Raw genomic sequence first — 24,241 nt, forward strand, 5'->3', positions numbered from 1 at the left:
TTTGTACAGTCATGTTGCTACCGAGATGGTAGCAATCACTCAGTGTTATGTTGATTATTATTAAGGTGTTTTCCTTATCCAGGTTTTCTCTGTGGCGTTGCTTGTGCCGATGTGCTATGCTAATTGCTTCACATACACTTAATCATCGCAGTGTAACTCTCATAACCCTGAAAGATAAGAATTCTTATCCTCATTTTACCCTTGAGCAGCTGAGAAATCTGTCCAGGGGCGCGCAGTCTGTAAGTGGCCTGCAGGGACTTGAACCCAGGCCATTCGACTCCAGTGGTGGAACTGCCGTGCAAACACTCTTCAGATTAAGATCCGAGCCCAAGGATTTTAGTGCTTTTATCCCCAATATTAATTACTCAGACTTTTCCAAATACTTATTTCTCAACCAACACGTGGACTCGTTAAAATAAAGTTGTATGTCTGAATAGCTAAGGCTTTCCCTTGAAATCCTATTAATTTTTCCCAGCAAGCTAATGTTACAGAGGTCATTGTACAAGGTCAGAAATATTTTTTCCCTTGAGGAGCAAGGATTCTTTGGGGCCTGGTGACCCCACAATAGAATAAACTCCAAAATCAGTCTCCCAGTGGGTATGTTATGTGAATTTCCTTCCTTCCATTTAGTTTTCATGAATTCTGTTTCCTGACATTGAAAACATCTTTCTTTCAAGAAAAAATCACTTTGTGAAAAAATTTTAATGCATTTATTGTGAATCTGTAAAACACTTCATGCTGTTTTTCTTGATTATTGTGTTTTTTATATCTTCTTATCCCCATCAAAGTTTACATAATACAGTTTACATAATATTGAAATAAGGGTAGTTCAATTCATAAACATTTATTTGATTTTCATTGAAATTGCTTCAAGGACAAAAATGATGTAATGTTGAGTAACAAATCTTAAAAATACCCTAGCACAGAATTTCAAAAATATCCTGATACCCTTTTCCATGAGCTGAATGCTGTTGTGGTTTTAGATCATAAATTAGATCCAACAGTCTCCTTTTGGTAGTTTGGCTGTTTTAAATGAGGTTGTCAGCACAAAATCTTTTATGGTTCATTAATTATATTACTATATTTAAGTCTGCACATTCTAATATTTTAACTTGAAGATACATTTGTATGTTTATTCTTACCTACTTGCATACTCAAAACTTTTCATGGTACCTTTCCCATGATGTCTGCTGTTGGCATTACTCATCTCTCAATGACATCCAACCGCCAAAGACTAGCACACTTTACACTTGCCTACACCGTGTCTACTGTCTACACCCGAGGTCGTCCATCCAGGCTGGGCATCAGTTGAGAGGTTCAGAGACCCCTGAGGAATCAGCATCTCTGGGGGTCACTGATGAACTGTGGGTATGCTACACGCTACAGGTTATTAGTCAGTTAAATTTAATTCAAGGTAGATGTTTAAATGTTGTATTTTACTGATTTGGAAAGCACTGTTAGCTAGACATTTGGAGTGCCTTTGTTTAATGAGGTTGACAGTTTACTGAAATCTATTTCATTAACCCATTGAATAACAACTCAACAGGTATGAAGTTTCAGTTACAGTAAGTGAATAAGTTTTAGAGATCTGCTGTACAACATAGTGCCTCGAGATAACAATACAGCATTGTGCACTTCAAGATTTAAGAGGATAGATCTCATGTCGTGTTCTTACCACCGAGAGAGAGAGAGAGAGAGAGAGAGAGAGAGAGAGAGAGAGAGAGAGAGAGAGAGAGAAGGAAACTGGAAGGTGTTGGTTATGTCTATCACATTGACTGTGGTGATGGTGTCACAGGTGTTTACATATGTCTAGACTTCTCAAACTGTACACATTAAATATGTACAGTTCTTTCTATATCAGTTATACCTCAATAAAGCTGTTAAAAATCTATTTCATTAATATTAATATTTTTGACATTAGCTCAAGTTAGGTCTAAGCAATTTTTAGCACAAGTCATTTTAATATATAGAATTGTCATATGTATTTGTGAATACTTAGGACATTATAGATCCATCTCTTGAAAGGGGCTCTATATAAATGCTTCCAACTAGTAGGAGAAACACCTTAGAACTAACATAGAAATGAAAAATAGTCTCTTGCGACCTTTATATTTTTAGGTGCTGCGGATCACTTTCACTCTTTTCCGATTAGAATCAGTGAACAATTGTCCACACGAGTTTCTTCAGATTCATGATGGGGATTCCTCTGCGGCATTTCAGCTTGGAAGGTTCTGTGGCTCCATCCCCCATCACGAACTCCTCAGTAGTGACAACGCCCTCTATTTTCATTTCTATTCTGAACATTTAAGAAATGAGAGAGGCTTTACAGTAAGATGGGAAACACAGCCACCAGGTAAGTGTAAACATGGAGAGAAATAAAGCAAATTCTTGAGGTTATTAAATTTTCTTGATCAGTATTAGATTTTTGGATACGTTAACTGTTTGTTTGTTTTTTTTCCGGTACGCGGGCCTCTCACTGTTGTGGCCTCTCCCGTTGCGGAGCACAGGCTCCGGAGGCGCAGGCTCAGCAGCCATGGCTCACGGGCCCAGCCGCTCCGCGGCACGTGGGATCTTCCCGGATGGGGCACGAACCCACGTCCCCTGCATCGGCAGGCGGACTCTCAAGCACTGCGCCACCAGGGAAGCCCACGTTAGCTGTTTTGAGATCTAATGATATATGATTTTTATAATTATTTTAAAATCAAGTAAATCTAAACTGAACTGGACTTTCATTTTGTGTTCAGAGATAATACAATTCAGATGAATTGAAAGAGTTTAAAAAACATGCGTCTTTAAGCATCCCCTGTGAAACTACTGAACAGCATCTTTATAGCCCCTGCTAGTACATACTGTGGGGCGTTGGGGACATTGTCTCCTCCTTCACTTAGTATTTTTTATCTTAATGTCACATGATGATTTGTTCCTTCTGTTGTTATTTGGGTTTGGGTACTCTTTTTTAAACTTTTTTACTATGAATTTTTTAAGCATATAAAAAAATAGAACCACACACTGAACCTCCGGTTCGCCCATCAGTAAATCCGTGGATCTATTTCTGGAATTTCTCATCTTTTCTGTTGGCTTATTTATCTATCCTGTGCCACATTGGCTTCGTACCGACGCTTGAAATCTGGTAGTGTAAAACCTCTAACTTTGTTCTTTTAAAATAAGCTAGATCCTTTACATTTCCATATAAATTTTAGAATCAACCTGTTAAATTCCCCCAACAATCTACAGGGATTTTGTTGGCATTGTATTGAATCTATAATCAATTTGGGAAGAAATGACCTCTTACAAATGTTGACCCTGACAATCCATAAACATAGACTGTCTGTATTTACTTAGTTCTCTTCTAATTTAGCAACGGTTTATAGATCTCAGTGCTTAAGCATTCCGCTGCTTTTATTAATATTTTCTCTAGCTATTTGATGTTTTATGCTATGTTCAGTGATATTATTTTTCTAAAATTTTATTTTTCATTTTTTGTTAATATATAGAAGTATTCTATGTATAAATATTTTAAAATATTTTGTTTTGAATCCAGCTGCATTGCTAAATTCATTCGTCAATTCTAATCATTTTCTTTGGTAGAGTCTTTTAGAATTCTCTACGTACACAGTGATGTTACCTGCGCATATGTCATCTGTTTTCCAACTTCCTTGCCAATCTTTGTTAACTGTTATTCCTCTTCCTTGACTAATTTATCTTCTTGGCTAGGACATCTCATATAATGCTGAATAAAAGTGATGGAGTGGGTATCATTGTCTTGTTCCCAACCTCATGGGGAAATGTTCAATATTTCACCTTTAAATGTAATGTTTTAGCCGGAAGTTTTTGTAAAGAACTTTTATGACATTAAGGAAGTTCACTCTGAATTATTATTGCTGGATAACAAATTACCCACAAATTTAGTGTTGTAGAGCATTCATCATTTTCTTATGTTTCTGATTTTGTGGACCAGGAATTTGGAAGGGTCCCAGCACGACAATTATCACTTGATCTCTTAAGCAGTTACAATGAGATATTGGCTGGGACTGTAGTCATCTAAAGGCTCAGTGAGGCTGGAAACCCAAGATGACTCACTCATAGGGCTAACAGCTGAGGCTGGCCTCTGGGTGAGAAGTCAGCCAGGCTGCTGACTTGAGTGCCTACGTGGAGCCCCTTTCCTATGGTGGCCTTAGAGTAGTGCAACTTCTTTCACGGCAATTGGCTTCTCAGAGCAAGCATTACAACAGAACCAGGCAGGGGCTGCATAGCTTTTATTGACCTATCCTTAGCGGTCATATTGTGTTTTTTCTGCCATATTTTTAATTGGTTGAAGCAGTCACGGGAATTACCTGGCGGTCCAGTGGCTAAGAGTCCACGCTTTCACTGCTGGGGGCGTTGTTTCAATTCCTGGTCGGGGACCTAAGATCCCGCAAGCTGTGCAGTGCGGCCAAAAAACAAAAAGAAAAAAATTTGTTGAAGCAGTCACAAGCCAACCCAGATTCAAGAGGAAGAGACGTAGATCCCATCTCTCAATGGGAAAAGTGCCAAAGAACTTATGAACATTTTTAAACCATCACACCTTTTATTCCTAGCTTGCCGAGAATTTTTATTATGAATGGATATTGAAACATTAAATACTTTTTCTAAGTCTTTTGAGATGATCATGTGGTTTTCTTCTCTGCTTCTGTCATTTCTTCCTCCCTCCTCTCCTGGGACTCAAATTACACACAAAGGTTTTGGCTTTGTCTCCTAGTTTCTGTTAGTCTGCAGTCTTCCCCTGTGTGTGCACAGCTTAGCATTCAGCTAAGGACCCAAGGACACTTGTGTAAATTTTTTTTGGTGCTATTTTCATGCAGCTGATTTCTCTATAATACCCTGCTCCAAAATCCCAGCCACTTTAGTAGCCCCAAATTCTGAGTTCTGTTTCTTTCACCCAGCTGATATACAAGAGTATTGCTACTCTTGTTTGGGCCCCGCTGCCCTGCACTGCAATTTGAGAAATGCACACAGAGAGAGTTTGATCATATTCAGTTTTGTTTTGTTTTGTTTTTGCAAAAATAATTACATCAGGAGGTACTTTTCACTTTGCAGTGAACTCTTTGTTTATATCTCTTCTTTTTAGAAGCTCTTCGTATTTTAGAGATACTAACTCTTTGTATTATATACTACATTTTTCCCAGTTTGCCGTTAACACTTTACTTTGCTTATGGTATTTTAATTTTTTGACCCATATGATAATTTTTTTAAGTACTAAGTTTTAAAACCCTTTTCTTCCTCTGAGCAGCTGAGATGTTTTCTCATTAGGAATAGTGAGACTCATGTAGCTAAATGTGTTTTACTTTTCGCCTCGGTAGCAAAACTTGTTTTAAATAACCTGCATAGCTATGTAAATATCATAACCTGCACATCTAAAATGTCACTTCGTTTTATTTTTTTTCTAATGTATATTTACTGCAGTCTCTTATATCTAGATTTCTGTTTTCCTATTTTACAGTAGCCGCCCCAGATGATATGCAACTTCAGGGGGCTGGCGGGTGGTGGTGCAGTGGGTGTCAGAAAGCCTGGCCCTATCCTCCCCTCACCCCATTCCTGGGAAAGTGGCTCAACCACCCATAGACATTTGAATTTCTTCATTTATAAAATGAACGGTATAACTATATCACAGTGTTAAGAAACCTTCTCAAATGAACATTACGTCACACTTAACTCTTCTAATGTATAAAATTATCTGGTTTGTTGAAAGGCATAGTGGGTGATAGAAGTTCCAGAACTTCTTAAGAGTTAATGTACAACGGGGTAGGGGAGGGATAAATTAGGAGTTTCGGTTTAACAGGTACACACCACTGAACATAAAACCGATAAACAAGGATTTACTGTAGAGCACTGGGAACTATACGCAGTATCTTGTAATAACTTACAATGGAAAGGAATCTGAAAGAGAATATATATTCATATATTCTGAATCACTTTGCTGTCTACCTGAAACTAACACAACATTGTAAATCAGCTATACTTCAATATAAAAAAAAAGAGTTAATGTACAGAAATTAATCTCCTTCAAAGCGAAAAAATAAATCTGTCATCCATTATTCATCTTTCAGACAGTTCAACACTGCCTGTTGAGCCATGTCACCATGAGATGGCTAATAAGCACAGAGCCCCACGCATGGGTGATTCATTTATTTATCAGTCGGTACTCCTGGATTTATAACTTTATCAAACTGGAAAGTAGAAAGTCTTGCTTAACTTATGTGCGTGTCCAAAACTGCACACAGTTATTTAAACACAGCTTTTCTTCTTACAGTAAAGGCTGTGATAATTCTATGTGAATTATAACTTGTATGCCCATGTAAAGTTATTTTTTCCTCTTATTTCAGAGTGTGGAGGTATACTGACTGGAACTTATGGTTCTATTAAGTCTCCGGGATATCCTGGGAAGTATCCCCCAGGAAGAGATTGTGTCTGGAAAGTGATAACTAGTCCTGGTCTCCTGATAACATTTACCTTTGGGACCTTGAGCCTGGAGCACTGCGATGATTGCAGCAAAGATTATCTGGAGGTAAACAATTGTATTTAGATAAAATTTATCATGATGTGATTAGAACTCCAGGAACTATGATTGGTGCTGCCCTTGGATGACCACAGTTTATTAGCAGTAGTTAGATGTATTCTTCAAGAGGCAGGATGCCAACTCCCTATTCCCTCAGCAGTGAAAGCGCGGAGCTCTAACCGCTGGACTGCCGGGGATATCCGCTAACTCCCTATTCTTAACTGTTCCAGCTTGTTGCTTCTTGTGGGTTCCATTTAAATCTGGGAAGCAGACTGCCCTGCCTTCCCCTGTCATTTCCTGGAAGCCCAGTCTCCTACCGTGGGAACAGCAGAATTTACGAAATCAACACCCAGGAATGGCTGTCTTCTCCAAAGCAGACTCAGATCTTCAGTTGTCTGTTGTAAACTGACAGGGTGTTTCACAAGTTGCCTCTAGTGTTCCATGAAGAAAGACAACTTAATAGCAATTGTGTTGAAATGGATTGCCAAAGGGTGTGGCTCGCGGGATGTATTGATAATCGTCACTGGAAAGAGAGGAGTCACCCTCTGCCCCCCCAGTTTATCATTAGTAAAAGATTAAAATGTGGAAGAGGAAAAAAGACTGTTATATTCAAATGCCATAAGCATGTAGGTCTATCAAAGATGCTGCTCTCCATTTGCAGACTGAAAATATCATTGAGAAGATGGAGTTCGTATGTTGTTCCTGTCTTGTTTATCATCATAAATCTCACTACCCCTTGCAGTAGTGATAAAAGACAATATGCGCTCCCAAGTCTATTAGAGGAGAATGGAGTGCTACGGAATTATTCGTAAAGGATGGAAGGGCATTGGGAGTGCTACGGAATTATTCGTAAAGGATGGAAGGGCATTGGGAGTGCTACGGAATTATTCGTAAAGGATGGAAGGGCATTGGGAGTGCTACGGAATTATTCGTAAAGGATGGAAGGGCATTGGGAGTGCTACGGAATTATTCGTAAAGGATGGAAGGGCATTGGGAGTGCTACGGAATTATTCGTAAAGGATGGAAGGGCATTGGGAGTGCTACGGAATTATTCGTAAAGGATGGAAGGGCATTGGGAGTGCTACGGAATTATTCGTAAAGGATGGAAGGGCATTGGGAGTGCTACGGAATTATTCGTAAAGGATGGAAGGGCATTGGGAGTGCTACGGAATTATTCGTAAAGGATGGAAGGGCATTGGGAGTGCTACGGAATTATTCGTAAAGGATGGAAGGGCATTGGGAGTGCTACGGAATTATTCGTAAAGGATGGAAGGGCATTGGGAGTGCTACGGAATTATTCGTAAAGGATGGAAGGGCATTGGGAGTGCTACGGAATTATTCGTAAAGGATGGAAGGGCATTGGGAGTGCTACGGAATTATTCGTAAAGGATGGAAGGGCATTGGGAGTGCTACGGAATTATTCGTAAAGGATGGAAGGGCATTGGGAGTGCTACGGAATTATTCGTAAAGGATGGAAGGGCATTGGGAGTGCTACGGAATTATTCGTAAAGGATGGAAGGGCATTGGGAGTGCTACGGAATTATTCGTAAAGGATGGAAGGGCATTGGGAGTGCTACGGAATTATTCGTAAAGGATGGAAGGGCATTGGGAGTGCTACGGAATTATTCGTAAAGGATGGAAGGGCATTGGGAGTGCTACGGAATTATTCGTAAAGGATGGAAGGGCATTGGGAGTGCTACGGAATTATTCGTAAAGGATGGAAGGGCATTGGGAGTGCTACGGAATTATTCGTAAAGGATGGAAGGGCATTGGGAGTGCTACGGAATTATTCGTAAAGGATGGAAGGGTATTGCTGTCAAACAGAAATCTTCACAAGTTACAGTCCTTAGTAATTTAACACGTGTAATGGATTTGAAACCTTTGGGAATGACTGGAAAATCTTCCTCTCTGGAAAATATCAGGAAGATAATCCTTTAAATGTTCACATTAAAGTGAATTTTCTTGAAATTAATTTCAGTATATTCTATCAAATTAAAATTAGAGGCATTTTTTTCATTCCTACATATTAATTCCTGGATATGTATAATGGAAAGAACCAATCATTCCAATAATACTGAAATGCCTCTCATCTCTCAAGAATATTTCAAGGAGCTAGTTAAATTACAGGAACAAAGTCATGCTGCCCTATAACTTGGCTTCCAATAGAACCATTAACTTGAGTGGACAGATTGGCCATATTAAAATATTACTAGTTCATTGGTACCTTGGTGTTCTATGCAGTACAGAATTTGCAGTTACAATAGAATCATAGAGTCGTTGGCACAATTATTTAAGAGATTAAAACCCAACAATTAAAATGGTTTTCTAAGGTCACATCGTCATTATTGCAGTACTTAATTACTATCAAAGTTTCGCTTTTTAAGTTCATAAAACTGTTTTCTTGTATCTAATCTAACTTTACTTCCTTTTCCACTTCTGATCCTCCTGAGTATTTAGACCAAGCTGTGCATCAGTGACATTGCTGTCATTCCTTTTCTGTTTTCTTTGCATATATCCATTTCTTCATCTAGATCATTAGGAATGTATCATTCCAAAACAAACATCTGGGGCAGGGGAAACCTAGGAAAGGAAATATTGAGAAAAATTCAAAGTGTACACCCAGCCTCAGAGTTAAAATTCAGAGAGAACGGAAGGCATCAGCGATGGGTGGGAGGAGATTACCCTTTCCTGAACCCCAAGCATGTGATAGATACATAGGTGACAGGAGAGCCTCCCAGAGTCGTCACTTGTAAAGATGGGTTTTCTGACGTTACTGTACAAAACGACTGGGTTTGTTAAAATCTGACCACTTTGAACTTAATGATCCCTTCTCTTGTTTTAGATTCGAGATGGTCCTTTGCATCAGGACCCGGTTCTTGGGAAATTCTGCACCACTCTGTCTGTCCCACCACTCCAGACTACGGGTCCCTTTGCCAGAATTCATTTCCATTCCGACAACCAGATTAATGACCAAGGGTTTCATATCACCTACTTAACATCACCTTGTAAGTAACTTGGTAACTGGGAGCTTAATATAAATATGAAGGACAGTGCTATGCTTATAGTTGCCTTGTACTTTAATGTGAGGCTGCAGATGACTGACTTACACTGATAATGTGTATTTATAAATATTTCTCTCATTGTTCCAAATTTTTTTCTTTTTCTTCCCAGAGTTCTATTATTAATGCTATAATATCCCTTGGTCCCTAAATTCTGGGGTCCACATTATGGTAGATATGTGTCAGGTCCCTAAAATTAAATAATTCAGACATCAGTTCCCTAGGGGTTATTCCGTGTTTTGTTGGGAGAGATAGGAGAGAAACGCAATCTATCTTGAGATGTGTCAGATTTTATAGCTATCATGCCTTTAACTTGCACTGACACCTTAAAATAAACCAACAAACGAACAAAAAACAATGAAATGCTCTGTGACTTTTATTTTAGGGCTGTAGCGGATTTTGTTCTCAACATACATCATTGTGCCCTGATGAGAATTCACAGGAAAAACACTTTTTAAGTCTCAATATCAGGAAAAATAACAATAACATCTTTTCACTAGTCTTCTTTCTCCATTTATTTCGGCTTCAGGGTGAATCTGCCGCCGACCTTCTGTAATTTGTGTAGTCACACCTGTTCTCTCTGCATGGCAAATTTCCCCTGACTGCGTCTTGCTATTCTGTATTCATTATTCCTTTAATCTGATTCATTTTTCTAGTCATATATTTTATTCTGTTACATGTATTTTATAAACTGCCTCAGATCTCTTTGGAATGAAGGAGAGCATAAATGCATTTAAAAAGCAATTTGTCGAAAAGGATGTCAGATTGGTAGTTAGATCACACATTTCTACAGCTATTTCCTTAGGCACTACGTGGACGTCCCACAAATACGTGTCAAGCTGAAAACTCTTGTCACGAAAGGCATAAGCCCGTAGAGGGTGAATAGAGTGGGTGTGTGATGGGGTGTGTGTGTATAGTTTTTAAAAATTGTATCTCATTGCCTGGGAGCTGGAGGAACGGCCATCCACGTGACCTTTCCCTTCGCTTCTGTGTTCTCTTCAGTGGATCTGCAGTGTGGAGGGAACTACACAGACCCAGAGGGTCTCCTCTCTGCTGACTTGTCCGGACCTTTCACACACAACAGACAGTGCATCTATACCATAAGGCAGCCGCTGGGAGAGCAAGTCCAAGTCAACTTCACCCACGTGGAGCTGGAAGGCCAGAGTGGCTGTTCTCAGAGTTACATTGAGGTAACTTTTGCTACTTAGTGGCCCTCAGATGATGTTTATCAACATTTTTCATATTCTGTAGAGCAGAGGTCTTCACATGATTGCTGGGTCTGCAGCATCCAGATCTCCTGGATGACCTGGATGCGGGTAGTGTAGTTCTGGGTCCTCTCCCAGACCTACCGCATCAGAACCTCTAGGGCACAGTCTCAGCAATCTGTGTTTTAACAGGTCCCCTCCTCCTCCCACCCCGCTGATTCTGATGCAGGCTAGAGTCTAAGAACACCTGTCCTAGAGAATATGAAAGAATTTGCCAAAAATAGATCTACAGATGGTGAAACAGGAGATTGGTAATAGAATAACAGAGGACAAAAATGAAAGCTGAGGCTAGAAGCTCATAATAATGCTAAATTACAAGCTATTAAACTGAGTCCCAATAATAGGCCCTAATAACTAAGGTGAATACAAATGAGTAAGACTAATAGCATTTACTAATAGGATACAGATTTCAGAGATTGTCCAGGACAGTTATATATGTGAGGGACCTCACCCCAGAGAAGTAAAAGGATTTGCCCGGGGTGAGCTAGCTAGTCAGTGGCAGGGAGTTCAGTTAAAGCATTGAATAACCCTTGTTTTAGAGTTTAGGGATTTTTTCCCTTCATCAGTTCTGCTTGCTCTCCCACAGAAAACTTTAATTTAAATGTGTGTAATGGTTGTAATAAGAAGAATATCTGAGACAAAAAGGCAGTTTTTATCTGCCTCCCCTGGTATTTCATTTGTTTAACTATTGGTCAAGCCACAAATTAAAGTGTTGAGCAAGAGAAACAAAATACTTTTTGTTGGATGCAATCATTTTGTATAAACTCAGGGAGGCATTGACAATTTTGTTTGCTCATGTTAAGTTAGACCAGTTCATTTTTCCAGGAAAAACCCATGTAACCTCTTACCCTCTTCCCTCTTTCACATGTAGAGAGAGGAAGCATAGAATTTTAGCATAAGGTCTGAACCTAGCTCAATAATGGAGCAGTGTATTGACCATGGTACCACAATAATATATTTTTTTAATCCAGAAGTTTTAAACTCAGATGATAAAGTAAATGTGTATATTCATTCAGTTTATGTTTTCTAAAGTCCCTCATAAGGTACATTAAAGTTTTTCATTATGAAGCAATTTTAGATATTTTTATATAAATAAAAACTAAATTTCCAACATCTGTTTTTCTACTTTGAGAATAATAAAAATAGCTCACACTTAGAGAGTACTTACTATGCACCAGGATTTTGAGTCTATTTTTGTGTATGGTGTTAGGGAGTGTTCTAATTTCATTGTTTTACATGTAGCTGGCCAGTTTTTCCAGCACCACTTATTGAAGACACTGTCTTTTCTCCATTGTCTTGGCTCCTTTGTCATAGATTAGTTGGCCAATATAAGTATGGCTTTATTTCTGGACTCCCTTGTCTGTTTTTGTGCCAGTACCATACTGTTTTGATTGCTGTAGCTTTGTAGTATAATTTGAATCCATGGAGTGTGATACACCTAGTTTTGTTCTTTCAAGATTATTTTGGCTATTCATAGTCTTTTGTATTTCCATACAAATTTTAGAATTATTTGTTCTAATTCTGTAAAAAAATGCCATTGGTATTTTGATAGGGATTGTATTGAATCTGTAGATTGTCTTGGGTAGTATGGTCATCTTAACAATACTAATTCTTCCAATTCATGAGCACAGATATCTTTCCATTTGTTTTTGTCATCTTCAGTTTCTTTCATCAATATCTTATAGTTTTCAGAGTATGTCTTTTACTTCTTTACTTAGATTTATTCCTAGGTATTTTATTCTTCTTGATGCAATTGTAAATGGGATTGTTTCCTTAATTTCTCTTTCTGATAGTTCATTGTTAGTGTATAGAAATGCAACTGATTTCTGTATATTAATTTGTATCCTGCAATTTTACTGAATTCAGTTATTAGTTCTAGAGTTTTTTGGTGGTGTCTTTAGTATTTTCTATATGTAGTATCATGTCATCTGCAAACAGTAGCAGTTTTACTGCTTCCTTTCCAATTTGGATTCCTTTTATTTCTTTTTCTTATCTGATTGCTGTGGCTAGGACTTCCAATATTAGGTGGCATAAAAGTGGAGAGAGTGAGCATCCTTGTCTCACTTCTGATCTTAGAGGAAGTGACCTCAGCTTTTCACTGTTGAGTATGATGTTGACTGTAGGTTTGTCATATATAACTTTTATTATGTTGAGGAATATTCCCTCTATAGCCACTTTGTTGAAAGTTTTATCATAAATGGGTGTTGAATTTTGTTAAAACCTTTTCTGCATCTATAGAGATGATCATATAGTTTTTATTCTTAAATTTGTTAATGTGGTATATCACATCAATTACTTTGCAAATATTGGACCATCATTGCAACCCTGGGATAAATCCCAATTGATCATGGTGTATGATCCTTTTAATGTATTGTTGAATTTGGTTTGCTAATATTGTCTTCAGGAGATCTTTTTTTTTTTTTTTTTTGGTGGTACGTGGGCCTCTCACTGTTGTGGCCTCTCCCGTTGTGGAGCACAGGCTCCGGACGTGCAGGCTCAGTGGCCATGGCTCACGGGCCTAGCCGCTCCATGGCATGTAGGATCTTCCCGGACCGGGGCATGAACCCATGTCCCCTGCATTGGCAGGCGGACTCTCAACCACTGCACCACCAGGGAAGCCCCAGGAGATCTATTCTTTTTAGTCTTAATTTCATTTATTTACGTCCTGATCTTTATGACTTATTTCTTCCTTCTACTAACTTTGGGATTTGTTTGTTCTTCTTTTTCTAGTTCCCTTAGGTGTAAAGTTAGATTGTTTATTTGAAATTTTTCTTATTTCCTGAGGTAAGCTTGAATCGCTATTAACTACTCTCTTAGAACTGCTTTTGCTTTGTGTCCTACATTTTGGATCATTGTGTTTCTGTTTTCATTTGTCTCCAGGTATTTCCTTATTTCCTCTTGATTTGTTTAGTGACCCATTGGTTGCTTAGTAGCATATTTTTTAGCCTCAAAGATGTGGATGTTTGTATTTCTCTTTGCAAGGTTTTTTTTTTTTTTTTCCCTGTAGTTGATTTCTAATCTCATACTCTTGTGGTCAGAAAAGTTACTTGATATGATTTCAATCTTATTCAATTTACTGAGACTTTTTTTGTGGCCTAGCACGTGATCTATCCTAGAGAATGTTCCATGTACACTTGGAAAAATGCGTATCTGCAGCTTTTGGGTGGAATGTTTTATATAATCTATCTGGTCTAATGTGTCATTCAAGGCCAATGTTTTCTCATTGATCTTTTATCTGGATAATCTGTCCTTTGACATAAGTGGGTGTTAAAGTCCCCTACTTTTATTGTTACTGTCAACTTCTCCCTTTATGTTTGCTAATATTTGCTTTATGTATTAGGTGTGCCTATTTTGGGTGCATATATACTTGTAATTGTTATATCTTCTTGTCAGGTTGATTCCTTTATCGTGTAATGCTCTTCTTTGTCTCTTGTTACAGGCTTTGTTTTAAAGTCTATTTTGTCTTATCTAAGTATTACTACCCCAGATTTCTTTTCATTTCCATTTACATGGAACACCCTTTAACATTTCTTATAAAGCTGGTTTAGTGGTGCTGAACACTTTTAGCTTTTGCTTGGTTGTAAAACTCTATCTCTCCTTCATATCTGAATAATAGTCTTGCCAGATAGAGTATTCTTGGTTGTATGTATTTTCCTTTCATCGCTTTGAAGATATTGTTACTCTCCCTTCTGGCTTGAAAAATTTCTGCTGAAAAGTCAGCTTATAGTCTCATGGGAGTTCCTATCTATATAACTAGTTGCTTTTTTCTTGCTGCTTTCAATATTCTCTATTTTTTTTTCTGTTTTAATTACAGTATGTCTTGGTTTATACCTCTTTGGTTTCATCTTGTTTGATACTCTCTGTGCTTCCTGGACCTGGCTATCTGTTTCCTTTCCTGGTTTAGGGAATATTTCAGATATTATTTCTTTAAATAAGTTCTCTGCCCCTTTCTCTCTCTCTTTTCCTTCTGGGACCCCTTTAATGTGAATGTTAGTACACTTGATGTTGTCCCAGAGGTCACTTAAACTATCCTGATTCTTAAAAATTCTTTTTTCTCTTTTCTGTTCAGCTTGGCTGATTTCCAAGTTTGCTAATTCATTGATTCCTTTGAGTGTATCTTTTATTTCAGTTATTGTATTCTTCAGTTCTTTTTGGTATCTTCTCTGTATTTTCTAACTCTCTGTTAAACTTCTCACTGTGTTCATCATTCTTTTTCAAAGTTCATTGAATATTTTTAAGATCATTACCCTGAACTCTTTATCAAGTAGATGGCTCGTCTCCACTACATTTAGTTCTTTTTCTGAGGATTTGTCTTATTCCTTCCTTTGGAGCACATTCCTCTGTCTCCTCATTTTGCCTAATTCTCTGTGTTTATTTTTCTGTATTAGGTAGGTAGGTTACATTTCCCAGTCTTGGAGAAGCAGCCTTATGTAGAAGACATCCTATGGGGCCCTGCTGCGTACTCGCCTCTGGTCACCAGAGCTTTATGCTCTGTGGGTGCCCCCATGTGGGCTGAGTGGCCCCTTCTGTTGTGACAGAGCCAACTGCTGTGGGCACACTGACAGGTGGGACTGGCTCCTGGTCCTGTTGGCTGTGAGGCCTGCCTCTTGAGATACTGCCAGCCCACTGGTGGCCCACTGCTAAGCCCCAGTGTGGCTGGTCACATGGCCTGGGGCATCCTGGGGCGGGTGCTGGGCCCACTGGTGGGTGGGGCTAGGACCTGGCATGGCTGGTTGCATGGTCTGGGGGGGGTGTCTCAGGGCCGGTGATGAGCCTGCTGGTAGGCAGGACTGGTCCTGGAATGGTTGGCCACATGGCCTGGGGGGGTCCTGGGGCTGATGCTGGCCTTCTGGTGGGTGTGATTTAACTACACAGGATAATAACTGTGGTATTACCCATACTCAGTGTAGCATATCTTTCTTTCTCTTTTTTTAAAAACAAGAAACACACATTTATGTATTCATTCTTGGATTTATACAGCTCTCTCAAAGTTTCTACTTCTAAAAAGATTTGTCACCCATGGGTGATATGATGTGGCTGGTAACAAAAGAATAAGTATAGGAAGAATAGATCCACTGTTCATCCATCTGTTTTTGTCTAAGAGAGCTTTTAAACTGTAGAGAATCGTTCAATGAATGTGACAGAACTATCTTTCCAGAATAAAAAGCAGCCCCTCTCATTAATATTTCATAAGTGATTTAAGCCATCAGAACTCTGAGTGAAGGACACATAAGGTAGTAATGAAAGTTTAATTTTTAATCCCAGAGAATGTGAGTACTAGACTGAATAATAATTTCAGAAGCTTATGTGATACTAAGGCCAGGGCTTGAAATAGGATGTGGAAGGAAATGAACAGAATTGTTCACCCCACCAGATCTCCTCGACCCATCCCACATCATCTGTTGCACCCCACCAAAACTGCGGAAGTCAAAAGGGAGCACAGAAGAGAGACTAGTAAGGGAAGGGGGAGGAGAGGGACCTTGTGGGGAAACAGGAGAGCTTCTGGGGAAGTTGTTCCCTCTTAGAAGAGGAAAGAGAAATAAACAGCAGAGAAAGATTGATAACTATAATTAATAAGATAGGGAGAATACATTACACTAAATATGGCTTCTGAAATCTAGGGAATGTGTACCCATTCTACAAGTCTCATTGAATGACAGATTAATCATATTTTAGACCTCTTGCCAATCCCAGTAAATTCACAACAGAAATTGTACGCACATCTCTTTACAATGCGATGCAAGTAGAAATTATAAAAAATTAAAAATTTTTTAATTTAATTTCCAACTTCTTGGAAATCTGTAAACTTTCTCCTAAATAATTACTGGGTTAAGGAAGGAACTAGAAAATGAAATGAAAGACAATGTAGGAAAATGCTATATATCAAAACCAGGTAAAAGCTCTAAGATTTTAAAGAAAGAACCAAAAAAATGGGAAAGTCGGAGAGCACAGTAAACTGGAACACTGAAGATCTGTCTTCCCTTGGAATCTGGGGTGGCGGGGGAGGCAGGGTGCTGCACAGCTCTCCCACGTCCCCACAGGTCTTTAGATGAATTCAAATTCACACAGTACTTCCTTTTGCTCTTTGTTAGGCAGTAAAGCTGTTCAGCTCCAGCCTTGGGATTGGGGGAGAGAGGGCTGTGACTTCCGGCCTGCCTGAGCACACTTGGTACCCTCAAGGGGACGTGTTGGTCAGAGTCTCATGACTGTGATTCACAGAAAAATTCTTAAGGATATAAACCCAAATGGCAGAGAAAGAATAAGCCCTCTGACAACTGAAGCTGGAATGTGGCTGCAGGAAGCACGCTCACCAGAGTAGCCTGAGGAGCATTGTTTTCCAGTTAAGCACACGTTGGAAGTAACTTTAGTTCAAAGAAATGTCTTTCTAGAGATGGCAGGAAAAAAGGGGACATGGTGAGATGTTCAGTAGTTTTCATTCTTAGCATATTGGATTTGGAGTCTGGGCAGAGACTAGAAACATTTGGTTAGTTTCTTAGCACTTGTTGTCAACACAGTTTTTCCAAAATTGCTCTGCCATCCTGATGCTCTTTAATGAAGTGATAAAATGTGCTATTGCTCAGGTGAAATCATTCTACAGATTGGCGTGGTGGCGCCAGGAGATAGACTGGGGTGGCAGAACCGCCTAGCTTTGGAGTCGTGAGGGACCATATAGCATAGATCCTTCCTGTGTGTAAAGGATTTGCATGTTTACATGGACATCACAAACCCCACGGAACAAGTGAGACGGAGAGCAGTGAGTGAGAAGAGGAAGCTATGGAAATCGGGGTAACCAAGAATGCTCCAGACTTCTGGGGCAGATCGAGAGGATGACCCATGCTCTCTGGTATAAATGAGAACAATATTGCATGAAAACATGACAGAGGACTTCAGCTCTCTGTTTCACTGAAGGCATGATGTTTGACATCAGTAAGCCTCGGTTTCCTCATCCATAATGGGAATAGTAATACGACTACTGTTTACAGAAGGATTAGAAGAGGTCATTCACTCATTTATCTATTCATTCTCTGAATATTTATCAGACAACTTGGATGCCAGGCACTGTGTTGGGGATGGGTACGTAAAACACAAGAGATATTAAACAAGTAAGCACACAACTACATAGTTTCAAGGTGGGAAGAGTATTGTGAAGGAAGGAAAGTACGTGAAAGAAAATAACAGTGCTGATGACTTTGGTTGAATGGTTAGGGGTATCTTCCCTAAGGATGTCACATTTTGAGTCTGAAGATGAGAGGGGTTAGCAATGCAAAGAGCTAAGAGAAGGAGAATTCCCGCTAGAGGTACCAACGTAGCCTTAGACACTGAACTGAGAAAAAACATGGCAAACATGAAGAAGTGAAAATAGAGTAGTGTGGCTGGAATCACAAAGGAGAGGAGAGAAACAAGAGTTAGGCAGGAACTAGATCTTGTAGGGCTCTGTACATGGGGGTAAAGAAGCTAGCTTTGCTAAATGAAAAGAGAAACAATTAGAACGTTCTTAGCACAGTGCCTGGATCACCAGGAATGGTTGGTAAAAGTTAACATGACGATGATTCCGATGATGATGATGATGATGGGGGGGGAGGAGAAGAGAGGTGGAAGCAGGTGACATACTGGAGTTGGCAGTCATGTAGGAACACACTTCTAGGTAAAACTACACCTGTAGTCCTGATTTGAGAAAAGCAGATTTTTTTAAAAAAAGCAGACAAAGGATAAATTTACTCTATTGATAGAGATATTAGAAGCACCACTGTTTCCAGAGGCATAAAAAGCTTTAAAATTTTGACTATGAAATCATGAAACATAATAATGAATAAAGAAGGATAACAAGATATCTAAGAAGATAATTTTTAGTCCCTGTGTGGCTTCTCTCACCTCTTACCCCTCACCCTTTAGTCTCTCATTTGGAATGGGGCCACATCGCCACCCCCCTTTCCCCCACCCCGGCTCCTGTGTACCCAGATGAACCCAAGGCTGGTCTCCAGGATCAAGTCTTTGTTTAGCTAAGGGGCATTTCAACCCAACACTCACTTCACAAGAAGCCACGTGTTAAACATTACTGTATGGTAAGGTTCTGTTTTCAGCTCTTGGTTGGACCAAGCCTAAGTGCCAAAGTATTTCGTTTGCTTTGAATTATGATTTAATACTTAATCAAATTTTTGACATGGTTATATAAAAACAAATCTGTGTATGTAGCAGATGTGAACAAATGAGCACATATATTAAGTCCTGGCTTTAGGACCTGATCCATTACAGATGTTAAAGCTTACTTCTGACTGGGCTTCAGATCCACCTAAAATTTCAGATAAACTGTGTTTTACAGCCCAGTTAATTTTAGCTCTTTCTACAGGCTCCTTTATAAGAACTATTTTTCATTTAAAAAAAACCTTCTGTATGAGTAGTTTGTCTTCAGGAACCAGATCCATCTGCCGATGTTAAAGATCAGAAGCATTTGGGCTATTCCGTAGGGTTAAAAACCATGGGTCACAGATTATCAATTGGATCTCTGAGCCTGAAACCATCAGTGTTTGCTGAATGAATAAAGCAAACAATGAAAAATCTGGGCCTGGTCCCCAGAACACTAGAATTTGGAATGGTCCTTGTCATTTCTTTGCAAATGTGATCCACAGTAAAGAATGAATTTGGCGTGGTGATGCAAGTGACCATGGCATGAGTTCAGCTGACTTCTTAAGAAACAGTACAGACCAGGCTGAAATATGAGTCATCTTTCTCGATTACACCGCAGTAACAAACAGTCAATAACAAGAAAACAAATCAAAAGCAATAACAGAAAATTTCTGTGGCTTACAGTGACATATGTTTATTCTCCACTGGTGTTAACATGCTAGTCTGGTATCGGTGGCAGTTCTGCTGATCTGGCCCCTGTCCCATCTGTCCCTGGGGCCCCAGCCCTTGGTCTTGTGAGAGCAGAAAGGAAAAGACGGTTGAATCGTGCAGTGACCCCCAAAGCTTCTACTTGGAAACTGCACATAACCTCTGCTCACATTCTTTAGGGCAAAGCGAGACCTGTGGCCAAGCCCAGAGTCAACGGGAAGGATAAATATTAAATCTCCATAGGGAGACAGCACAAGTCACAAGGCCATGAGCTTGTGAGATATGCAGTCTCTTACAGGAGGAAGTTGAATAGGAAAAACGAAAGAGGTTTTTGTTGCCGCTGAGGGGGCGGAGGGAGGCATGCAAATTCACAAGCCCTAAGATGGTGAATACAGGATGCGCTGCCGCATGATTTGGGGTCACTTTAGAGCACTGAGGGATTGTGGTTATAGTATTGCCATGCCTGGGTTCCAGGGAGAATATAGACTTTCAGAATTAATAAGGTTTCATTTCCACCGGGAGAGAGAAACATAGCCAAAATCAATTGTACCTTCTAGGTTTAAAGCCCTCGAGCCCTATAAGTTCCTCTTAAAACATTTGGACTGCAGCTGCCTTTCTCCTTGCTGGAGTCCTTGAATTTCATTAGTGAGGCCCAGGGGAACGGCCTGCTTTAGCGTTTGCTCTGCTGCTTTTGGACTGTGTTTCTTCCTCCTTGTCATCTGCTAATGGGCAAAATAGAAAAGAGAGATGCTTGCTACGGTCTTAGCAGAAGCGAAGGGCACCCCAGAGGGTTCAAGAACAGGAGGACATCTTACTCCGTGTTTCATGCTTTCCGGTTTCCAAGAACTGTAGCATGCCTGCGTCTCTAGCAAAAATTGAACCGTCATACCACGCCTTAAAATTAATGAATCAACAAGTGTCTGTCCGACACCTATTTGCAAAGTTGTTAGATGCTGAAGGTGATATGGAAATTTTCTCTTCCTTCAGAGATTTGCTGTTTGGTTGGAGAGCTGTGTAGCATAACTTTACGGCTGTGTGTGAAATTTGCGTTCAGCCCGTAGAAAGGAACTGGTTTGGGATGAGTCAGTGGAGAGGCATGCGATTGCCAGTGTCTGTGTAAGACTCTGTCATATGGCTGTACCATGATTTATTTAATCACCCTCCTATTATTAGACGTGTGGGATATTTTCAATTCTTGGGTCTATAGAGCATACGCTGATGTGGAACCTTGTGTGTCTTTGTCTGCATCTTGAATGATTTCCTTATGACAGAGTGTGAGAAGTGAAGTTACCGGGTCCAAAACTATGAACACTTCCAAGACTCCTGATACATATTGTCCAATTATTTTCCAGAAATTTATACTTCCAACCAGTTATGCATGGGAGTAACATGTTACCATATCCCTACCAGCTTTGAGGATTATACTTTTAAGCTCTTCCCTTTACTGCCCATTCCCTTTGACCTGGATATTCTTCCAAGTTTCAACTTAAAAGTTACTTCTGCTGAGAAATATTCCCTCATTCTCTGTAGGAGTTCAGAGTATTTGGTTAAGTTAATGGTTCTCTACACTTTAAGACCTTCTTATATCAACCTTATGCTATTCTGAAATGAAATTCATAGATAATATCAGCTCATATTGTATACATACATTATATAAATAAAAATAAAATTGTAAGTGTAAGATTTAGGAGAAATAAAGCAAAGTAAAAAAAAAAAAAATTATGGGGACTTCCCTAGTGGCACAGTGGTTAAGACTCCATGCTCCCAATGCAGGGGGCCTGGGTTTGATCCCTGGTCAGGGAGCTAGATCCCACATGCATGGCACAACTAAGGAGCCCGTCTGCCACAACTGACAGGGCGCAACCAAATAAATAAATTAATTAAATGAAATTTAAAAAGTTATGACAGTATGTTAAAAGCCTAGGCAAGCTGCACGTGAAGACAGAATGAAGTTGTAACTTGTTTGCCCCCTAAACCCTCTCAACGCCACACTAAAAACGCAGGCCGACGTGGCTACGTAGGTTGGTGAATTTTCTGAAATGGCGACCAATTCTTGGCAGATTTCCAGGAGGAAAAAAAGAACTTCTTTTGATTCACACTCTACTTGTAATCCTGGAAAATCCGGTGTGTGTTAGAATTGAGCAAAAATATTTTGCACTTGGTATATAAACCAGAGCTAGATTTTATACTTGTAACTGTCACTGCATTGAAGGTCACATAGGAGAGAGGAGAATCCTCGTTGTGGGTGACTGTCTCTCACATTTCAGGGTGTTTAGTATCTTGGGTCCCCAGCCACTAAATGCCAGTAGCGCCCCACCCCCATCCTGTGAATAATGAAAACAAAGCCAAATATGCCTTCACGGATTTCCAAAATGCCTAACAGAGGTACCCGTGGAGCCCCATTGTGTTAAGTAGTAAAAGAGCATGTTCTCTACTTCCCTGAACGTGACGCTCACGCTTTTGAGAAAAAAGTCCTTGCTTCTTGGGAGTTCCCGTGAGTGGTGACTGTCTTTCACAGCAATATCGCCAGTACAGGCCCTGGTGTTTGTTGATGCCTTGAAGATGTTAGTCGAGGGAATGGATTAGTAGGTGGATGGCTAGCTCTTCCAAAAGAATTCTGTAGAACAAAGGTAGTATGAATATCCATGGAAGAATTCCTGATTTGAGTGAGGAACTTCAGAAAGGTCAAGAATAACGACAGCTGTTCTTCAGTCCACCTTTTCTAGCACTAGGCATTCGCTAAGGAATTCACACGTTCGTTTCACCTGTTTGCTCCAACTGCTTGAGCTTGGCTTAGATTTAGTGACTTGTTCAAAGTTACTAAGTTTGGAGGTTTGTAAGTGACAGAGGCGGGAATTGAATCCAGTTGACATGACTCTGTAGACCATGCTCATGGCCACCACACTATGAGATACTGACTATTGATTTAAAATAGGTGGTCTTTATAATATGAAGGAAATTTTCTTTTGCTCCTGACTTTCTAAGAGTTTTGTTTCTAATAATAGGAATGCTAACAAACTTTTTGACATCTATAGAGATAAATAGTTTAGCTTATTGGATCTATTAGTGAGCTTAATTTATAATTTGAGAGTTATTTGTAGTGAGGTGGATGGATCTAGAGTCTGTCATACAGAGTAAAGTAAGTCAGAAAGGGAAAAACAAATACTGTATGCTAACACATATATATGGAATCTAAAGAAAAAAAAGTGGTTATGAAGAACCTAGGGGCAGGACAGGAATAAAGACGCAGATGTAGAGAATGGACTTGAGGACACAGGGACGGGGAAGAGTAAGCTGGGAAGAAGTGAGAGGGTGGCATGGACATATATACACTACCAAATGTAAAATAGCTAGCTAGTGGGAAGCAGCCGCATAGCACAGGGAAATCAGCTCGGTACTTTGTGACCTCCTAGAGGGGTGGGATAGGAAGGGTGGGAGGGAGATGCAAGAGGGAGGAGATATGGGGATATATGTAGATGTATAGCTGATTCACTTTGTTATACAGCAGAAACTAACACACCGCTGTAAAGCAATTATACTTCAATAAAGATGTTAAAATATATATATATATAATTTGAAACAATCCTTGCATTACTCTTAACCTCATGTTTTATTTGATATATAAGCCTAACAATGGAGAGAATTCATTTTTCTAGAACTGTGTGTAGGATTTTTATATCTATATTAATAGGTGAGATCTACCCATAGTTTTCCTTTGTATTATCTATGTTGGGATTTGGTGAGATGGTTCTGAGACAAATTATTTGGGAATTGTTCCATGTTTGAGGGTTCCTTAGAACAAATTATATATGGGAATTATCTTTTCCTTAGAAGTTTAATATAACTTACCAGGTAGAGCATCTTCTAGGAGTTTTTTTGGGGGGAACTAATTGTTTGTATTATATTCAATTTTATCCATGGCTTATTGCCTATTCAGATTTTATTTTTCTTCTCCTTGAGATAATTTTAGTAATTTATATTTTTCTGGAAATAACCATTTCAAACATTCAACTATATTAACATAGTGCTGTACATAGAATTATCATATTAAACAAGTGTTTCAGTATCTGTGTATTTGTATCATGTTTGTCATTTTTAATTTTTTGTATTTGTGCTTCTTTTCTTTCTTTCCTTTTCTTTATTGATTAGGATTCTTGATTAGGATTACAGATCAATTTTCTTCTTCTGTTTAGGTTCGAGATGATCAAACCTTACTTGGAAAAGTCTGTGGCAGTGAAACCCTCTCTCACATTAAATCCATTACTAATAGTATCTGGATCAGGCTTAAAATAGACGCTTCTGTTGTAAGAGCTAGTTTCAGTGCTGTTTATCAAGTCGGTAAGAAAACTCATGCCTTAATTTTTAAATGTCTCATTTGCCTGATTATGACATTTTCATTTCTTGAAATAATTGAGTAATTTTATGTCCTCCAGTGGTACGGGGAAAATTCTAATAGTAGTGTTACATTCCATTATGTCCTTCTGCGGAGTGAAGCTTTGCAGTAAAATGGAGGGCAACAGTCATTTATCTCTGGACAAACACTACTGTCT

At 39.3% G+C, this 24,241-nt stretch overlaps 1 protein-coding gene across 1 annotated transcript in view; it reads left to right on the top strand.

The window, feature by feature from the left end:
- Positions 1–24,241, top strand: part of CUBN (cubilin) — a 271,724-nt gene that overhangs the window by 28,954 nt on the left and 218,529 nt on the right. The window contains exons 15-19 of the mRNA XM_060292217.1: positions 2,119–2,353; positions 6,363–6,544; positions 9,378–9,540; positions 10,597–10,784; positions 23,885–24,029. Of these exons, the coding sequence (XP_060148200.1) occupies positions 2,119–2,353; positions 6,363–6,544; positions 9,378–9,540; positions 10,597–10,784; positions 23,885–24,029 (913 nt within the window). The remainder of the gene's footprint in view (positions 1–2,118; positions 2,354–6,362; positions 6,545–9,377; positions 9,541–10,596; positions 10,785–23,884; positions 24,030–24,241) is intronic.

This window comes from Globicephala melas, chromosome 2 (assembly GCF_963455315.2).
Source record: "Globicephala melas chromosome 2, mGloMel1.2, whole genome shotgun sequence".
In the NCBI taxonomy this organism is placed as follows: domain Eukaryota; kingdom Metazoa; phylum Chordata; class Mammalia; order Artiodactyla; family Delphinidae; genus Globicephala; species Globicephala melas.